The 18,258-nt window shown below is 41.1% G+C and overlaps 1 protein-coding gene across 1 annotated transcript in view; it reads left to right on the forward strand.

Moving 5' to 3' along the window:
• Positions 1 to 2,454: 2,454 nt before the first annotated feature.
• The window catches only part of LOC308078373 (ceramide transfer protein-like), a 49,434-nt gene continuing 33,630 nt past the window's right edge, over positions 2,455 to 18,258 (forward strand). The window contains exons 1-5 of the mRNA XM_080419500.1: positions 2,455 to 2,714; positions 6,252 to 6,370; positions 10,543 to 10,677; positions 15,598 to 15,714; positions 16,280 to 16,345. Of these exons, the coding sequence (XP_080275626.1) occupies positions 6,257 to 6,370; positions 10,543 to 10,677; positions 15,598 to 15,714; positions 16,280 to 16,345 (432 nt within the window). The 5' untranslated portion in view covers positions 2,455 to 2,714; positions 6,252 to 6,256. The remainder of the gene's footprint in view (positions 2,715 to 6,251; positions 6,371 to 10,542; positions 10,678 to 15,597; positions 15,715 to 16,279; positions 16,346 to 18,258) is intronic.

Raw genomic sequence — 18,258 nt, forward strand, 5'->3', positions numbered from 1 at the left:
GCATGGGACACATACATCCCAGATAGTTTGAAGGAGTCCACCCACGAAAAGAGAGGACAAGGTGTTCGCAGGAAAGTGTCAGGTCAGACAAAGCTACCAGGCAATTGGATGGATTTTCTTCGTGACCCAGCAAATAAGAGGGAGCTGTTTGCCTTTTTGACTTCCAGACCTGAAAAGTTCAACTGGCCACCATCCAAAGCTGTGTATGTCACATCAGGGCAAGCTGTGTCGTCTTTTGGTTCCAGTAGTACCATGACCTGTTGCAATCATGAAGAGGCAGACACCAGGATTCTAGTTCATGTACGGCATGCACTGGAGCAAGGAGCAAAAACGATCCTAGTGCGTACTGTGGACACTGATGTCATAGTGATCCTTGCAGGCTTGTTCCATGATTTAGTTTCGATTCAATCTTTGGCTGACATCTGGGTAGCTTTTGGTATGGGCAAAAAATACTGATTTTACCACATCAACATCATGTGTAAATCTCTGGGGGAGCCAAAATCTCGTGCTCTGCCTATGTTCCATGCATTGTCAGGTTGTGACACAACATCTGCTTTCCACAGTAAGGGCAAAAAGTCAGCTTGGCATGCCTGGCAAGCCTATGATGATGTCACAAAAATACTTGTCAGTCTGGCCAAACATCCCTTCCAGCTGCTGAATGTTGACAGTCAGCAGTTCCAGAAGCTTGAGAGACTGACAATTATCCTGTATGACAAATCCAGTCCTTTGATCTCCATCAACCAGACTAGAAAAGATCTCTTCTGTCATGGGAAAAGGTCGATGGAGAAACTGCCACCCACCCAAGATGCTCTACTTCAGCATGTTAAGCGGGCAGTTTATCAAGCAGGCATCTGGGCGACCAGCCTACAAACAGAACAAGTTATTCCTTCCCCACACGGAGGCATGGGTGCCAGTTTGGATGACAATTCCAGAAGTCTCCAGAGCATGCAGAGAGTTGATCAAATGCTCTTGTAAAGGGGACTGTTCCACCTGCAAATGTGGCAAATCAAATTTGGACTGTTCACCACTTTGCAATTGCAAATGTTTGACTCACAAGACAATTTGTACTTAATTTGGTGCAAAAACAGTGATATTTGTAGAATTTGTTGCGCCCCCTATGGGTGGAAGTGAAATAGCATTGGCTCTGTTTTTATTAGTTTATTCATCAATGATACGAATTTGGGCAGATAGGACGGCGTGTTCATGATTTGTGCAATTTTTTGCCAAACGGACCCTCCCACAAATTTTAGAAGCCAATCGTAGCCAATCTGAGGGGAATATGAGAAATCGGACTGATACATCTACATCACTTGACCAAAGACACAGTGTGTGCCGATTTGTGTGAATTTTGGATTTAAATTATAAGAGTAATAGCAAAATATGTGTTTTGAAGATAACGCAAAATGGCGTAAAATCTTGAAATCGGAAAATGGGCGGGACCTATATGGGAAGTTGCGTCATGATCTAAGGAGTCCAGGAAAAAAATACTTTTGATGCTATGACCTACGGTTCAAGACTTATAGGCCAAAAAGTGAATCGGCCTGTTTTTTTTTATGGATATTGATATGGATAATTGTATGGATACTTTTCAAAATAAAGTTTGGTACCCAAGGCTAGAATCCATCAGTAGGTCCTAAAGAAGCCTCATAAAAAATGTGGTGCTTTTATCCGCTTCGTTTCGATTATCTTGTTAAGCTATCCCACTATAACAGTCAACGTCACACTGATAAGAACCAGTATGCGCTCGCAGGCCGGCACCAAATGAAACCCATTCTGTCAGGTCTCGCTAAGACGCGCCTCACTAGCCAACACACAAGAGGAGGTTGAATGAACTGAAACCAGCGCACCCCAAAACTATATGTTGGGAATTGATTGCATGAAACAATCACCTGTGCGTCCAGTCTCAATGTTGGTAAACAAATAATTGGTCTATACTGTAGCGAGGCCGCATTTGTTCTGAAGCGGTCCGTTTACTATTTTTGGATCATTCCACTTATTTATTTATTTACTTATTTACTTATTTACTTATTTACTACTTTAGTTATTTATGTATTTATTTATGTATTTATGTATTTATGTATTTATGTATTTATGTATTTATTTATTTATTTATTTATTTATTTATTTATTTATTTATTTATTTACTAATTTAGGATTATTCCGTTTATTTATATATGTGTTTGTTTATTTGTTTGTTGATTGATTGATTTTGGATCATTACATTTTTTTATGTATCTATTTATTTAGTTATTATTTATATTCTACCTCAGGAATCATATTGCCGTCAAACAATGAGCAGATCTGTGTACCGTCAGCTAGCTTGGTGGGGGGGGGGACGCCACACCGTCCTACTGCGGAAGTAACCCGGTGGGGTTAGGTTACCACGGTAACCGCTGTGGAGGGGGTTACTGTAGTTCACGGGGGCGGAGCCCGGTAGTCGGTGACGTCAGCCAGCCAGCCCCGAGAGCCAGCGCCCCTCTCTCTCTCTTCCTTCAACAACACACACCAAACAGAAGGGATTTCAATTAATGTATCGTGATCAATTCAACGGAATAGTAATGGATCAGTACGGAGATCAATAACAAACAACACGGGATCGATCTGCCGTTTCATCGGGATCGTCAGAGTATCGTTTTATCGTTTAAATTAACATCTGAGTCACACAGCTGGTCTGCCACCTCTACTGATTACAGCGATCACTACTCTCTACGAAGGTGACTATGTTGGCTAATTAATGGTTATTGTTTACACTTGTGTACATGCTGATATATTATATAATATATATATATATACATACATACAGTATGTGTGTAGTAAGTGCGTCATTGCATGTGCAGTTGGAGGTGCATTTGGTTTAATAGACAGTCTAGCTAACTATAGTTAGCATTGACTTGAATTCTGTCACTGTGGAACTCTGAGTGTACAAATGGAACCAAATGGATTTGGTTCCATTTGTACACTCTCAAGAGTTACATTAACCAGTCATTTAACTGCAAAGGTCCATTTGTACACTCAGAGTTATATTAACCAGTAATTTAACTGCAAAGGTCCATCATGTATACACTCTCAGAGTTACATTAACCAGTAATTTAACTGCAAAGGTCCATTTGTACACTCTCAGAGTTACATTAACTAGTAATTTAACTGCAAAGGTCCATTTCTACACTCTCAGAGTTGCATTAACTAGTAATTTAACTGCAAAGGTCCATTTGTACACTCTAAGGTTATATTAACCAGTTATTTAAGTGCAAAGGTAAGTAATTTAACTATAAAGGTCCATTTGTACACTCTTGAGTTACATAGATGCAGGGACGTGCAGAAGGATTTGGAGAGGCAGGGGCTGGAATTTGAAAAGGGCACCTACTGGATATTTTTTTTAACAAACAATTACCATACTTTTAGGCCCGAAAACCCGACAAATCCGAAGAGGTATCATTGCGTGCTTAATGTCCTCAAAGTCACGCACCCAAAAAGCTTTGAACTGAGCAGATTGGTCCTTCTGTTCCAGAGATAATGGCCAAAACATCTTGAAAAGGGACACTTTCGCTGGTTTTCGATCGCCGATTTTCGATTGAATTTTGGCCATTGTCGCCCGTTTTTCTTTAATAACTCGGGCTAGGAAGGTCGTACGGCAACAAACTAGATACCTGAGTAAAGTTCACTTTGAGCTGCATCCAACACATCCACTGACATTTCTGTCGGCCTTACCGTTAGGCTGCTAGGGGAGTGAAATACATTTTTCGTTTATTATTATTTATTTTTTCTTTTTTGGAGAGGGCACTTTTTTAGCGACAGGTAAAAGGGCAGGGGCTCAAGCCCCCTTTCATGTCTATGTGTGCACGTGCATGCATAGATGTAATGTAACTGCAAAGGTCCATTTGTACCCTTAGAGTTACATTAACCAGTAATTTAACTTTAAAGGTCAATTTTGTACACTCTCAAGAGTTCCATAGATGTAATTTAACTATACATGTCCATTTTGTACACTTTCAGAGTTCCATAGATGTAATTTAACTGCAGAGGTCCATGTTGTACACTCTCAGTTAGCTGTAATTATCTATAAATGTCAATTTTGTACACTCAGTTACATAGGTGTAATTTAACCATAAATGTCCATTTTGTACACTCAGAGTTACATTGCTGTAATTTAACTATAAATATGCATTTGTACACTCTTGAGTTCCATGGATTTGACTGACAGTGCTTTGCTCTTTAGAACTTCCTAAATACAACACCCTCATTTGTATAATGCAATTATAGCTGTCTGTTAGCTGTGTTTGCCATTTCAAGTTATTGTAATTTTTGAGAGGGTGAAATAGTTGCTCTTTCAATTGTGGTTCTCAAAGTAGGGTCCGGGGACCCCCAGTGGTCTATGAGGGGAGTTCTACGGGGTCCCCAGCAAAATGTAGTTAGCTGGTACAACCACTTTAATCTTAATCTACAAGCTCACAATGCATCACATTGCGATGCATTGTGAACTTTAGATTGGCTAAATACTGTTGTGGTAGTATTTAAAAAAACTTGGATGGAATGTGGAATATTTGTGAAGCATTTTAACAACACAAATCTTGTATGGGGGTCCCTCCCTCTGGTACAAAATATTTTCAGATGGGGGTCCACAGCCAAATACATCTTCTTGACATGAACAAAAAGTTGACTAGAGAACCACTGATCTACAAGACATTTCAGTGCACTATTTTGTCCCCTTTACCCGACTACAACATTTTGCTTCGAAAACTGCTAAAAAAAACAACAGAACTAGCATAATGATGCTATGAAATAATGATAACCCACCTTTTATATGATATAACTTTACAAATAAGAAATGGCGGGAAAGAGTTGTTATTAGTGGGGTGGCAGTGGCTCAGGAGGTAGCCTCGTTCCCAGCCTTACTTAGCCCCTTTTGGGACCCTGTTTACCTTTTTTTGTATTTGGGAAGGCGGTATCCAGGGTCCCTTGACGCTCAAACCACTCTCTCTCGTACTCGTGGCTACCACTGTCTGGTCTCGGGCAAATATCTGGTTGCTTAGAAGTTGCAGAGGTTTTTCAAAGGTACCCCCAACTGCAGTGGTATGACGCGAAAAGCTGCATTAATCGGCGGGGATCGGCGTTGCTGTTAAACATTTTTAATCATTTTGTAAAACTTAAGCTCCTCTCTCACACTCCTCTCCACTTCCCATGTCCCGCCTCCCCGCGTTGTGACTGACTAGCTGCGCGTCCTACGTTACTGGCTCTGATTAGCCGAGCTCGTACATGCTTGCATGACAATCAGCGTTAAGGGACCCTGGATACCGCCTTCCCAAATACAAAAAAGGTAAACAGGGTCCCGAAAGGGGCTAAGCCTTACTCAGCTGCAAAGAGAAGAGCCTGGTCACGACCTAAAGAAGAGTGTCTATTGGGGCACAATCTGGGAACCCAGAACCAAATAAGAATGAAAAACAGCGCCCTCTGCTGTTTGTACTATCTTACATTGGCTCTGGGACAATGGCGACGTAGCACACGTGCGCAAAGGAAACCGGGGTTTTAGTCTGCCTTCACGCTCCACTTCCGGGTGGTGCGACTATGTTTTCATTCCCACTAACAATATTTCTACACGGAACACTAACACCACTTCTCCCAGAGAACATGGATCGTTTTGGTTATAAGCCCACTTGTTTCTATGATGAAAGAGTAAGTTAAAATGTGAATATCTTTCCGTGGTTTTGTCTGCTCCGCGGACGCTATTGTTAAATTAGTTTCGGCTTGTTTCGAGTAGGGAAGGATCAGCGGACACGTAAATCCCGCCCACTACATTTGATTGGGTAAAGCGCGGCCTGCTTCCTGATCTGAAGGCACGCCCACACAGTGCGTACACGTTATGACGAACCTTCACGACAGATTCCAACGCAGAGCAGAATCTGTTCTTGAGAGATTAATTGGGGCAGGACCCCGTAAACAAACTTTTTCGACCGATCACAACACTTGTTTCATTCACGGAGAATGCAAACAGATTTGTAAAGAGTCAACGTCATTTCCAGGGGTGGTACTTCCGCCAAATTCCTGTACTTCCGTTTAGACACTCAACCGGCTAGGTCTTGCCCAGCGTGCTCACGAGGTCGAGCAGCAGCTTGGGAATCTGAAGGTTCCCGTCCGGTTCGATCCCCGGCTCCCCCTGTGGTAGTGTTGAAGTGTCATTGAGCAAGACACTTTTCAGCTATAATGTCATATATATTATAAATTAATAGTTTCATATATTGTGTATGTTTTTTCAGCTATAATGTCAGACAGCCAGAGCTGGAACTCTTCTGGGTCTGATGAAGATTTGGAGCCGTTGGATTCTGCAGCAGTGCCCCCTGTGGGTGTGGTGGAGTACAGCGGAGTCCTCAGCAAGGTAAACACTTTGGTTAAGATGAAACCATTTATTGCAATGATATGGTATTATGTTTCTGTGACTCTGTGATACTGCAGATTATCTGTGCAAGCATGGACACACACTATCACTAAACCCCCTGAAGCAGAGCCTAAAGATACAGAGTTATTACATGGACATATAACTATGATCCCTTCAACGGCATAACTGCTGTAGAGACATGGAGACCCCTTACTGAACAAACACTCCATAGCAATGATTAATATCACAATATAGTGCTTTAACCTTTTAACAAAAAACGTTTTGTTTTATATCAAAATATATCACTTACCCTACCTTTAATGGTTGGCCGTTGACCCCCATCTGAAAATATTTTGTTCAAGGGACAATACAATATATAATACAATACAAGATTTATGTTGTTAACCTTTTTTCTCTAAATTTTCCAAGAGATTGTGAAAATAGCAGCTCTGCAAGCTGTGCTATTTTTGCTATTTTATTAAACTTTTAGGGGGGAAAAAAAACACATTTTTGTCGATATAATGGCCTGGATATGCAAGTTATGATTTTTTAAATGTCGGACTGCCTCCAAACAGACGAGGTCATGTGATCTTTGGTGTCCCTCAGGGGGGTCCTGGACCCCAGGTTGAGAAACACTGTATTAGACTGTGGGTGAAATAGGCTCTAATGCACAGTAGCCATATTGGAAAGAAATTGGACCTCTTCCTTACTTACTACACAGGTGTAGAAGGGTACTAATTAAGGCTCTGTTCCATTTAGTGTAGCACAGTGGTTCTCTAACTCAAGGACCCCCATAACTCTGAGAGTGTACAAATGGAACCAAATGGACCCATTTGTACACTCTCAGAGTTACACAGCCATACGGGACCATTTGGAACCCCCTCAAGGAACCAAGAGGGTCCCTGGACCACACTTTGAGACCCACTAGTGTAGCAGAGTGTTTCCAGTGAGCTAACATGCACAATATCAGCACCCTGACTGTGTTTGACCAGAATGGATCAGAGCCTTCATTAGTACTATCATTAGTAACGCCTGTGAAGGAAGTAAGGAATCATAGGTTTATCTATGATCCTAGATTACTATTTCTATGCATTTGATGTATTACCTCATGTTTTCCTTGCTTACTGTAAATCGCTCTGGATTAAGAGCGTCTGCTAAATGCCTAAATTGTAAGGAAGAGGCCCAAGTTCTTTCCAATATGGGCGCTGTGCATAGAGCCTATTGAAGGGTGAATGAGTGTGGGAACCAGTTTGATCTCAATGCTTGATTGTTGGTGCAATTTGACAGGATTACGACCAACTGACAATGATGTCACAGCCAGGAAATGTGACAGTCCTGTCGTGACATGCGTGTGTGTGTGTGTGTTTGTGTGTGTTTCCACGGTAGCGCCAGTCCCTGCTGAACCTGTCAGAAGAACAGTGTGTGCCGCTAGAGCGGGTCGCTGGTACAAGTCCCTGCTCAAGGGACACAAGGTTTTCTGCCCAATAGAAACAATATATCTTTCAGTGCTCCTGGGTGTTGTATAGTACTTGAGCTACTTAACTATGCTTGTTATGTGCTAACTCTGTGTGTTTGTGCGTGTGTGTTTGTGTGTGTGTGCACGTGTGTGGCGCGTGTAATAGGACAAAAACATTTGTTGCAACAAGCGGCTGAACTTTGCAATTAAATATTGCTTGCTAGCGTCCTCCATTTTGTTTTGTAACACAACAAACGTTGCAGCTTAGCTCTCTAATCCAGTGTTCTTTATTTGACAGTTAATCCGGTCAGTGTGTGTGTTATTCAGTTAACACAGTGAGTCAGCAGGCGGGTGACAGCATATGCTGTGCTAATCTGTCTGCGCGCTGCTGCACTGACCTGCATATTGTAACATCACACACATATCCTCTCATTTCTTACACAACCACAGTTGGCACACCGGCACATGAAATGAAATAGTCCATTATTCAGGCTGCAAATTACAATTCAGGCATTTAGAAGACGCTCTTATCCAGAGCGACTTACAGTAAACAAGGTAAACACATACATAGAATGCAGAGAGACAGTGTAGTGCCTCAAGAAACTAGGATCAGGTAAACCAAGAACCGATCCCATCAGTCAATATACAATATACTATCAAAATGATAATCTGTGCATTGAAACTATAGGATACCATGTAAATAATGAACCTAGTATCTGTATAAACACCTGACCATGGTATCTAAAATCTCGACATTGAAACTATATCATACCATACCACATAAACAACAAACCTATTATCTGTCTAAACAACATGCTATCTAAATTACATTCTTAACATTGTGGTCAACCTAAGTTACGAAAGAGTGACCAAGCGAAGGTATGTGTGTAACCAATTAACGAGTGTCTGCATGGCTGCCACAGTGGTGGGAAAAGTATTCACATTTTTTACTTAAGTAAAAGTATCAATACTGCAATTATTGATGTGTGAGAGGGAACCAAAATGGACCCTTACTGGTCCAATTTGTTCTCTCCGATTGGCTCTCTTTATTTGTTCCTAATTTCCTGGATGTTTGTCTGTGAAACGCGTGTTTGTCTTCCCTTGATCCTTTTGAGAGAGAGAGCGAGAGAGATGTTATGTAAAATTCTACAATCCTAGTGTGCATGCGCGCCCTTGTGTTTTGGTTTCATTCGGGTTTCATTCAAATGGGATGCAGCCAAGACACGTGTGTGTGTGTGTGTGTGTGTGTGTGTGTGTGTGTGTGTGTGTGTGTGTGTGTGTGTGTGTGTGTGTGTGTGTGTGTGTGTGTGTGTGTGTGTGTGTGTGTGTGTGTGTGTGTGTGTGTGTGTGTGTGTGTGTGTGTGTGTGTGTGTGTGTGTGTGTGTGTGTAAGGAGCATGCAAAGAGGTCTACTGTAGGATCAGGAGATGAGTTTCCGTATGTAGCCTACCACCGGCTGCTATATGTATACATGTGCATTACATTGACTGTAACAATCAAACCTTTCAATTAAAGTGGCTGGTTCTGGACTTATTTTGTTTCAAGAGAGTATGTTATTCTTGTGTCAACACAGGATTTGATGTAATCCCAGGCTCAAATGATTAGTATTGCCACCACTCCCAGTAATAATAATTGCACATAAAAACTACTTTCACTGGAGCACAAACAAAAACATGAATTTACGCAAAACTGATGATAGCGCTGTTAAACAAGTCTATGAAGCTAGCTTTGAACTCAATGAAAAAGTTTAATCTGCAGCACGATTTTATACAATATGTAGTGGGGGGTCCCTGCTTCATCTCTCTCTCAGCTAAGGGTTCCTTGGCCTGAAAAACCCGTCAAAATATTTTGTTCCAGGGACCCCCCAAGAAGCAAAGATTTGAGTTAAAAAGGTTGTTTCCCAAAAATAAAAAAATTGATGTATTCAAAGATTTGCACAAATATTCAAGATTTTTAAAAAATAGCACTTGGTGCCGTGCTATGAGCTTGTATATCTGCTATTTTTGAATAGCCCAACGTATAAAATAATGGTTATAGCTATAAAAATCTAAAATGACATTGTCACACCAAACAACCTTACATTGCACACATATGGGGCGCTACAGCAGTGTTTAACACTGCAAATGGCCATAACTCGGTGACCATCGCTCTTCTCAGCGCTACGGTATATAGCAGTGGTTCCTAAACTTTTTAGCTCAAGACCCAAAAGAGAAATTAGATGTTTGGGGACCCAAACTAGTGAAAATAGCAGATCTACAACACGTCGCTTCGCGCCGCGTTGTGAGCTTGTCGATCTGCTATTTGCACTGCTTAAACTTGTTTTTTAAATTCATTTATGGACATTATTTTTTTATTTATGAACTACTTTTGAAAAATGTTGGAATTGTTTGTATTTGATGAAAAGTTGCGATTTCTTTGTTTAAATGTTGTATATGTATATACACACACACACACACACACACACACACACACACACACACACACACACACACACACACACTATATAAATATATATATATTTTTATATATTTTTTTATTATTTATGTAGGAAACGAAAAAGGAGATATTCGCAACCCATAAAAATTGGTCATTAACCCGAGCATGGGAACACCCACTGTTTGGGAAACAGTGCTATATAGGGCTGGATTTGAAGATTCCACTGAAAATGTAGTGTTATAAAAAAAAATACTGATTCCCTTTTCTTCCCTTTCCTCCAGTGGACAAACTACATCCATGGCTGGCAGGACCGTTGGGTGGTCTTAAAGAACAACACTCTCAGCTACTACAAGTCACAGGATGAGACCGAGTTTGGATGCAGAGGCTCTCTGTGCCTCAGCAAGGCTGTCATCACTGTGAGCACACACATACACGCACACGCACATGCACACACGCATGGTATGTAAAGAATGTTATAGCCTCCTTAAAAAGGCCAGTTATCATCAACCACTCCTCCTTGGAGACACGGACTGTCTGGTACATCAGTGGTTATCAAAACATGTTCATGTCAAGAAAACCCCCACATTAATGCACGTATTTGGCCTAAGACCCCATCGGAAAGTATGTTGCGCCAGGGAGCCCCATACAAGATTAATGTTGTTGAAATGTTTAAGAAGATATGCCACATTTTCCATTATAAAAAAATAAATAGCCGATGTATATAGGGTTAAAACGGTTAAACTGATTTTGATGCTATATTAACCCATTAACACATTGACCGCCGGGCCCGTAGTTCTACGGGCCGTTAAATCCAGCGGTAAAGCGCCGATCCCGTAGCCTACGGGCTGTGGTGCTTTTTCCTTTTTTTCAAAAAAAAAAACTTTTTTCAATTTTCTAGTACGGCACATTTCATTGTAACGCCACCGGAAACAGAATTATTTGGGATCCGGTTTTGACGATCACGCCGGCTCCCATTCTAAAGCGCACACTGAGACGCCATTTTCTTCGATTGTAGTTTTTCTCCTCGCTGATCACTGTTTAACATAAACCGTTCTAACTCAAACATGGATGCCCCGTTTGACACGTGGTTTGGACTGGTAGACAGCAGGGAGATGTCCGCGATGTTTACAAACAGTGCACAGATCAATCTTAAGGATTTTAACGAGGTCTATGGCGACGTGAAAAAAACAAAAAACAACAATAAAACGTTGGCACTGGTGAGTACATTATGAGATTAACCTCTGGGCGGTCAATGTGTTAAGAGCGGGAACGCCATCCGTGTCATTTTTAGATTTGAGCTAAAAAGCATAATTTTACACTTTGGCTATTCAAAAATAGCAGATATACAAGCTCATACGTGGCACTGAGTGCCGCGCTACGAGCTTGTAGATCTGATATTTTTGAAAAATCGTGAGTTCGAAAAATCGACATTTTTAACTCAAATCTTTGCTTTTGCCAGGGGTCCCTGGAACAAAATATTTTGAGATGGGGGTCGGTGGCCAAATACATATCATTTTGGGGGTCCTTGACATGAAAGTGTTTGAGCACCACTGATATAGAAACATACGTTTTTTTCAGAAAACTGTTGGGATTTAGGAGACATGATTTTAGTAAAAAAAAAAATCGCTTTAAAAATATATATATTCAAAGATTTGCACAAATGTTCACGATTTCTCAAAAGAATAGCAGATATACAAGCTCATAGCGCGCGCTATGAGCTTGTATATCTGCTATTTATATCTGCTATTTTTGAATAGCCAAAGAAATCAAAAAATTACACAGATGCATTCCCGGTCTTCATGGGTTTTCACATTTAGCTGGGGGTCCCCTGGAACCCCCTCAAGGACTCCTGGGGGTCCCCGGACCCCACTTTCAGTACCAAAGTGGTGCAGTACTGTACAGTCTCTCCAGACAGACTATTGCCTGCCGCACTTAATTTTCAAACGCTTCTGTCTGCAACAGTGACCCCCCCCGCACCACACACACACACACACACACACACACACACTCTTCCTTTTCATCTTTGCATACTGCTGTGAATCTAATTAGGTAATTAATTTAGCTGGCTGCTGAACAGAAATGGAAATTAAAATAGATTTTTGTGAACGGACAAACTGACAAACTGTGTGGTTGCAGAGACTAGTCAACAGTGCAGGTGTCTTCTCTACCCCTGACATCAGCCTGTGACAGAGCAGTTCAGTCAGTGTAATCCCAGACAGCTACACAACTGTACAGTAAATAGTAGTATAGTATAGGGATGGGTCAGAATAATCGAATATAAGATACAAATCTAATATCAAAAACCATATATTATATATTTTTTTATAAAAAAATAAATCATATATATTTTTTCTTACATTTTAGAGGATAGGTGTAATATGTATTTATTTTTGCATTAACAGGAAATAATTTAAAAAGACAAAATGTGTCCTCATTATGACCGTGGGTATGCTCTAAAAGTGTGAAAAACATATTTTGCATTTGATGGTTTAGTTGCAATAATGTAAAAGATGCACTGTTTGTTTATTTCTGAAAACCAGTGTATAGGCCAATGCAATGCTGTTTTTGTAACATGAAAAAACTACCCAAACAAATCCCCCCCAAACATAACAAAATATTCAAATAATCGTTATTAACACATTGGGTGCCAGAGGTTTATTCAAATATTATACGTTAAGTACCGGCTATTCTTCCATCCACTTACGTTGATACGTTTCGTGCTGTAGAAGCCCCGACGCGGAAGTGCATGTAAATAAAGCGTGCATGCGAGACGGCAGAGGCCGAGGGTCCCGACTAACGCCTGGAACAATAATATTTCTAACGCGATCCTCCATTGCAGAGTGATCGCCGATCGAAAACGGCTCGCTTCCACCACGTTAAAAAGAAATGGAGATATTAAGCTTTTAGTCAAGGAGATAACATTGGAAAGGCCGACCGGAAGGATTTTTGACATGGATCCACATCCGGCCTCTCCTTCTCAGAAACTCGGATGATCCCAAAGTTTCGTTAGAGCGCCCCACGTATACAAATAAAATTAGGTCAAAAACGGTCCGGACCGTATTCGGCACTCCTCGTTTGGATTCGGACCGTTTTTGGCACCCCATGTGTTAATATAATTATAGTAATCAAATTTCATTTTGGTCACTTTTACACATCCCTAGCATAGTACAGGTAATTTCTACATCAGCCTGTGAGATGACATCAGTTCAGTGTAATCCTAGTTCTCCGAATGCTCTAGAGTCTGGAACTACACCTCTCATCTGTTCGTCATTTCCATTCACCAAAATATATGTATATTTACATTTTATTTTAGAATTTCCATTTCTGCTAAGCAGCAAGCTACATGGGCGTCTTTATTAGGGCACATTTTGTGCCACTGTAAAGACCAGATGGACTCGGGAGGAGGCGTCACATAACAGTCTGGCTCGCCAGACTAACCTGTTCTGGCAACCAACAACCAACATATAGGCCAACATTCACTGGAAAATGGCAGAAAGACACAAATCTCTGAGAAAAATTGCCGATCGGCTATTTTCTACAGAGAGATTTGGTGGTGAGGGTAAAAAAGAGGGGGCCAAGGATAGGCCCTTAGGGGACCCCAGTCAGTGAGGTATAGAGTGTTTAAGTGGTTACCGCTAAGTTTTAAAAGAGTTCTTCTAACCTGCTTGTGAAAGCACTTGTTTTTCCTGGGCTGTGTGTGTGTGTGTTTGCTAGGGTTCATGTTAACAGAGAAGTGTGTTGTTTGTCAACCGAATGCAGCAGAGGTCTCAGTGACCTGCTGCATGGATGGATGTCACACAATACAGCAACACACCTGCCATTTCATTTAGAATGAATCGCACTCTAAAATTCAGAATCCTCGGACACAGACGTTAACCATTGACATTATGAAAACGGTGACAAAGCCAATTCTTCACTTTTCCCAAATGTATTTGGGTTTTTCTGAACGGTCCTCGCAGACTATGGGATCTGTTGTCATGGTTGCAAGTCCCATAGCCTGGATTCTATCACGGTATCGATTCTGTTATTGAGAATTGTAAATCAATAACGTTTTGGCTTATCAATTCTCTTATAGATTCCAGTGTGACCTAGTCTCGCGGTGCTATATAGAGTCTGGAACTATAAATCCCAAAAGCCGAAAACGGAAGATGTCATTTCCGTCCCCCAAAATATATTTTAAAATATCTTTACATTTTATTATTTTATTTCCTTTCTGCTAAGCAGCAAGCTATATAGGCTTCTATTATTTAGATTTATATTAGGATAAAGCATTTGAAAATTGTTGGGAGGCAACAGTATGGCTCGCGAGACTTAAGTGCATCGATTAAAGTTCTCAGTCGCCGTGACTGATTTAATTTGGATCCATATGAAGCTAGCATGTCTGGATGGAAGCATGTTGCGCAGCGAAAATGGCCGATCTACAAGCTCTCATGTGTCGCAGACTCATACAATCTTAAGTCTCGGATATTTCAGATAAATGCAAAGGTTAAAGCATCAATCTGTGATTTCTTCACCTGGTTGGCAGTATGTAGAACAGCAGGAACAATATTACTAAAACATAATTTTACATTGTGTTGATTGTTTAGGAATCAGTGCTAGTGTGGGGGGGGACCTTTCATAATGTTTCACAAATCGCACATTAGGACTTGATCACACAAAACATGTGAGATTTCATTTTGCTTTTAATCCATGTAAGTGTGACGTGACGTCAGGTCTTGAGACGAGATCAAATCAAATCACTGGCACAAACACATTGTAAGTCGTTATAATAACTTTTGACTTCTGTTGAGTTGCCTGCCAACTACAGATAAAAACAAGAAACATGAATGTAATGGCTAGCATGCGCATATTTCTTCCGTGTTGCACATCATTTAGCCTCGGAAACCCATGCCTTTTTTTTTTGTTACAAAAGATTTCTTTGGCTATTCAAAAATAGCAGATATACAAGCTCATCGTGCTATGAGCTTGTAGATCTGCTATTTTTGAAAAATCGTGAAAATGTTTGCAAATCTTCGAATATATATATTTTTTAAAGCGAACATTTGTAAAATATTTTGTTCCAGGGACCTCCAGAAGCAAGATTTGAGTTAAAAAATGTTCTTTCAAAAAATATATGTATCCAAAGATTTGCACAAATGTTCAAGATTAAAAAAAAAAAAAAGCAGATCTGCAAGCTTGTAGCGCGGCACTCGGTGCCACGCTATGAGCTTGTATATCTGCTATTTTTGAATAGCTAAAAATCTAAAATTGCACACCAGTTCCCGGTCTTAATGGAATAACTCGATTCAATTCAATTTAACAATCTCTCTCTCTCTCTCTCTGTGTCTCTCTCTCAGGTTCATGAGTTTGATGAGTGCAGGCTGGACATCACAGTGAACGACAGTGTTTGGTACCTGAGAGCTCAGGACCCTCAACACAGAACCACATGGATCCAGTCCATAGAGCTACACAGGGTAATATGAATGCATCTTTTATAATCTGTCCTTTTCATAATGGCCATTTACAGTATATAATAAAGGTTCTATGACATTCATTTTCACTTTTTTTTATTTTTGTTTTTTTTGGGGGTTTTATGACCTCAATTACACCCAAAAAATCTGAACTTTGAACATTCAGTGCATTTTCTGTGGTCTGGGGTTTTCTGAATAATTAGGCTGAAAAGTAATCTGAGCTTGGCCCTTCGACAGTGAGGTCACAGCCGATTAATCCCGCCCACTCTCCTCCTCGCCCCTCCCCTCCCCTATCCTTTCCTTTGGGGGGGCGGAGCAGAGGCGATGATTGACAGGCAAAATCCCTCACCAGCGACACCCGCAGGCAAAGATTTCTTTTTTCATTGCAGTTGAAAAGGCTTTAGAAATGTGAGAGAAAAACACCTGCCATGGATCAATGGAGTGGAATTTTTTGTTAAAACTTTCTATACACGTTTGAAGGACCATGACAAAGACTTTTAATGTGTGGTAAAACTGAACGTCATGAAACCTTTAACTGTATGTATGTATGTATGTATGTTTCCATCAGAGTATCAGGGAGGGGAGGAGAGAAAAAGGAGGAGTCCAGGTGTCGGTGCTCGCCCCACCTCCACTGGTGAGTTTGTTTCCAGCCAATCATGAGATGGGAGAGCATCTTCAGCGTGAAAACAACAACATAGATTAGAGCATACATGGGCAACTGGCGGCCCGGGGGTCACATGCGGCCCCGACCTTCACTTAATGCGGCACGCAGGTTAATATCAGAATACTGATTATATTATTGATTTCAGCTTTTCAGTTACAATTCCAAACATGCAAAAAATGGTAAATGGTGCATTTATATAGCGCTTTTATCCAAAGCGCTTTACATTGATTGTGCCATTCACCCATTCACACACACATTCATACACCGATGGCGGAGGAAACCATGCAAGGCACCAACCTGCTCATCGGGAGCAATTAGGGGTTCAGCGTCTTGCTCAAGGACACTTCGACACTAACTTTGGGGGAGCGCCCCAGCCCGGGATCGAACTGAGAACCTTGCGGTTTCCAGTTCACTCTACCCGGCCACTCTACCTGGCCACTGCCCCCCCAGAGCCACTGCCCCCCCAAACATGACCCGCTTTAATTACTTCAATCTATATTAGTAGCTTAATGACTAGTATTACAATTCTACTGCTTTATGTCCAATGTATTTGTATTTAAGTTCATAAAGTTACCCAACATAAGTATAACTAAATGCATTTGAAATTAAATAAAAATGTTATTTTTCAGGATTCCAATAAAAAATCCAATAAAAAAATAGCGAAACAAAATCTGGATTCCAATTCAAAAATAGCAAAATTAGCAGATCTAAAAGCTCAAAACACACTGCGACGCGTTTTGAGCTTGTAGATCTGCTATTTTTGCTACTTTTGTGTGACATAGATTGGCCCGACAGTATTTCTCTGCTGTCCGGCAGAGACCAGCTAACCAACTAACAGATAAATGGACCTCCAAGCTCACAATGAGGTTGGAGGTCAAAAGGGGGTGGAGCCTGGAGTCAGCAAAACCAGCTAACTCCACCCCCTCTTTGGTGGACTTAGCTGGTTTAGCAGAAAGTTTTGAGGATCCAATGGAGTTGCTGGTTTTGTCAGAAGCACTTTTTAATACTTTTCATTGGTTAAATATTTTTTTAATCAACACACAGACGTAAAGGCTGTTTATGGGGAAAAAATGCAAAAGCGGAAAAATTCAGTTAACTGGTTTCTGCCGGACAGCAACGATATGCAATGTGGCCCTCTGGAGTGAGTATGGATATTGTGTCCCTCTCCATCATCAAAGTTGCCGACCCCTGGATTAGAGCATACTACTAGATTAGCACAGCATATCTCTTCCTGTTGTACCTGGTGTGTGTGTGTGTGTGTGTGTGTGTGTGTGTGTGTGTGTGTGTGTGTGTGTGGTTTTCAATAGTATTTTATTTGAAGTGCAGGAAAGAGGGTGTGTGTGAGAGAGAGAGAACTCCTGGCACCATTTGTTTGATCTCATTGTGCGATTAAGGAAGTAGGGAGTGGTTTGCACGTGCACATGCACACACACACACACACACACACACACACACACACACACACACACACACACACACACACACACACACACACACACACGTGGTGTGGGAATGTTGACATTTATTTGTTATCATGTGCAGAACATTACCTGGCAGACATACTGTACACACACACACACACACACACACACACACACACACACACACACACACACACACACACACACACACACACACACACTCATAGACTTTGCATCACATTTTATTGGCCTGGTATTTAGACTTTATCCCACGTCTAGACAGAGAAAAACACTATTACATCACAGTACAAACCCACCTATGCTAATGAGCAGGATATAAACTTTGTGTAGGCATTGTCTACTTAACTTGCATTAAGCCTGGTTTATACTCTGTTGCACGCTGCTGTCACCGCACCCAACATAGCAGATCTACAAATTCTCAACCCTTTGTGAGCTTGTAGA

Source organism: Gymnoscopelus braueri, assembly GCF_963280865.1.
Source record: "Gymnoscopelus braueri genome assembly, chromosome: 22".
In the NCBI taxonomy this organism is placed as follows: Eukaryota; Metazoa; Chordata; class Actinopteri; order Myctophiformes; family Myctophidae; genus Gymnoscopelus; species Gymnoscopelus braueri.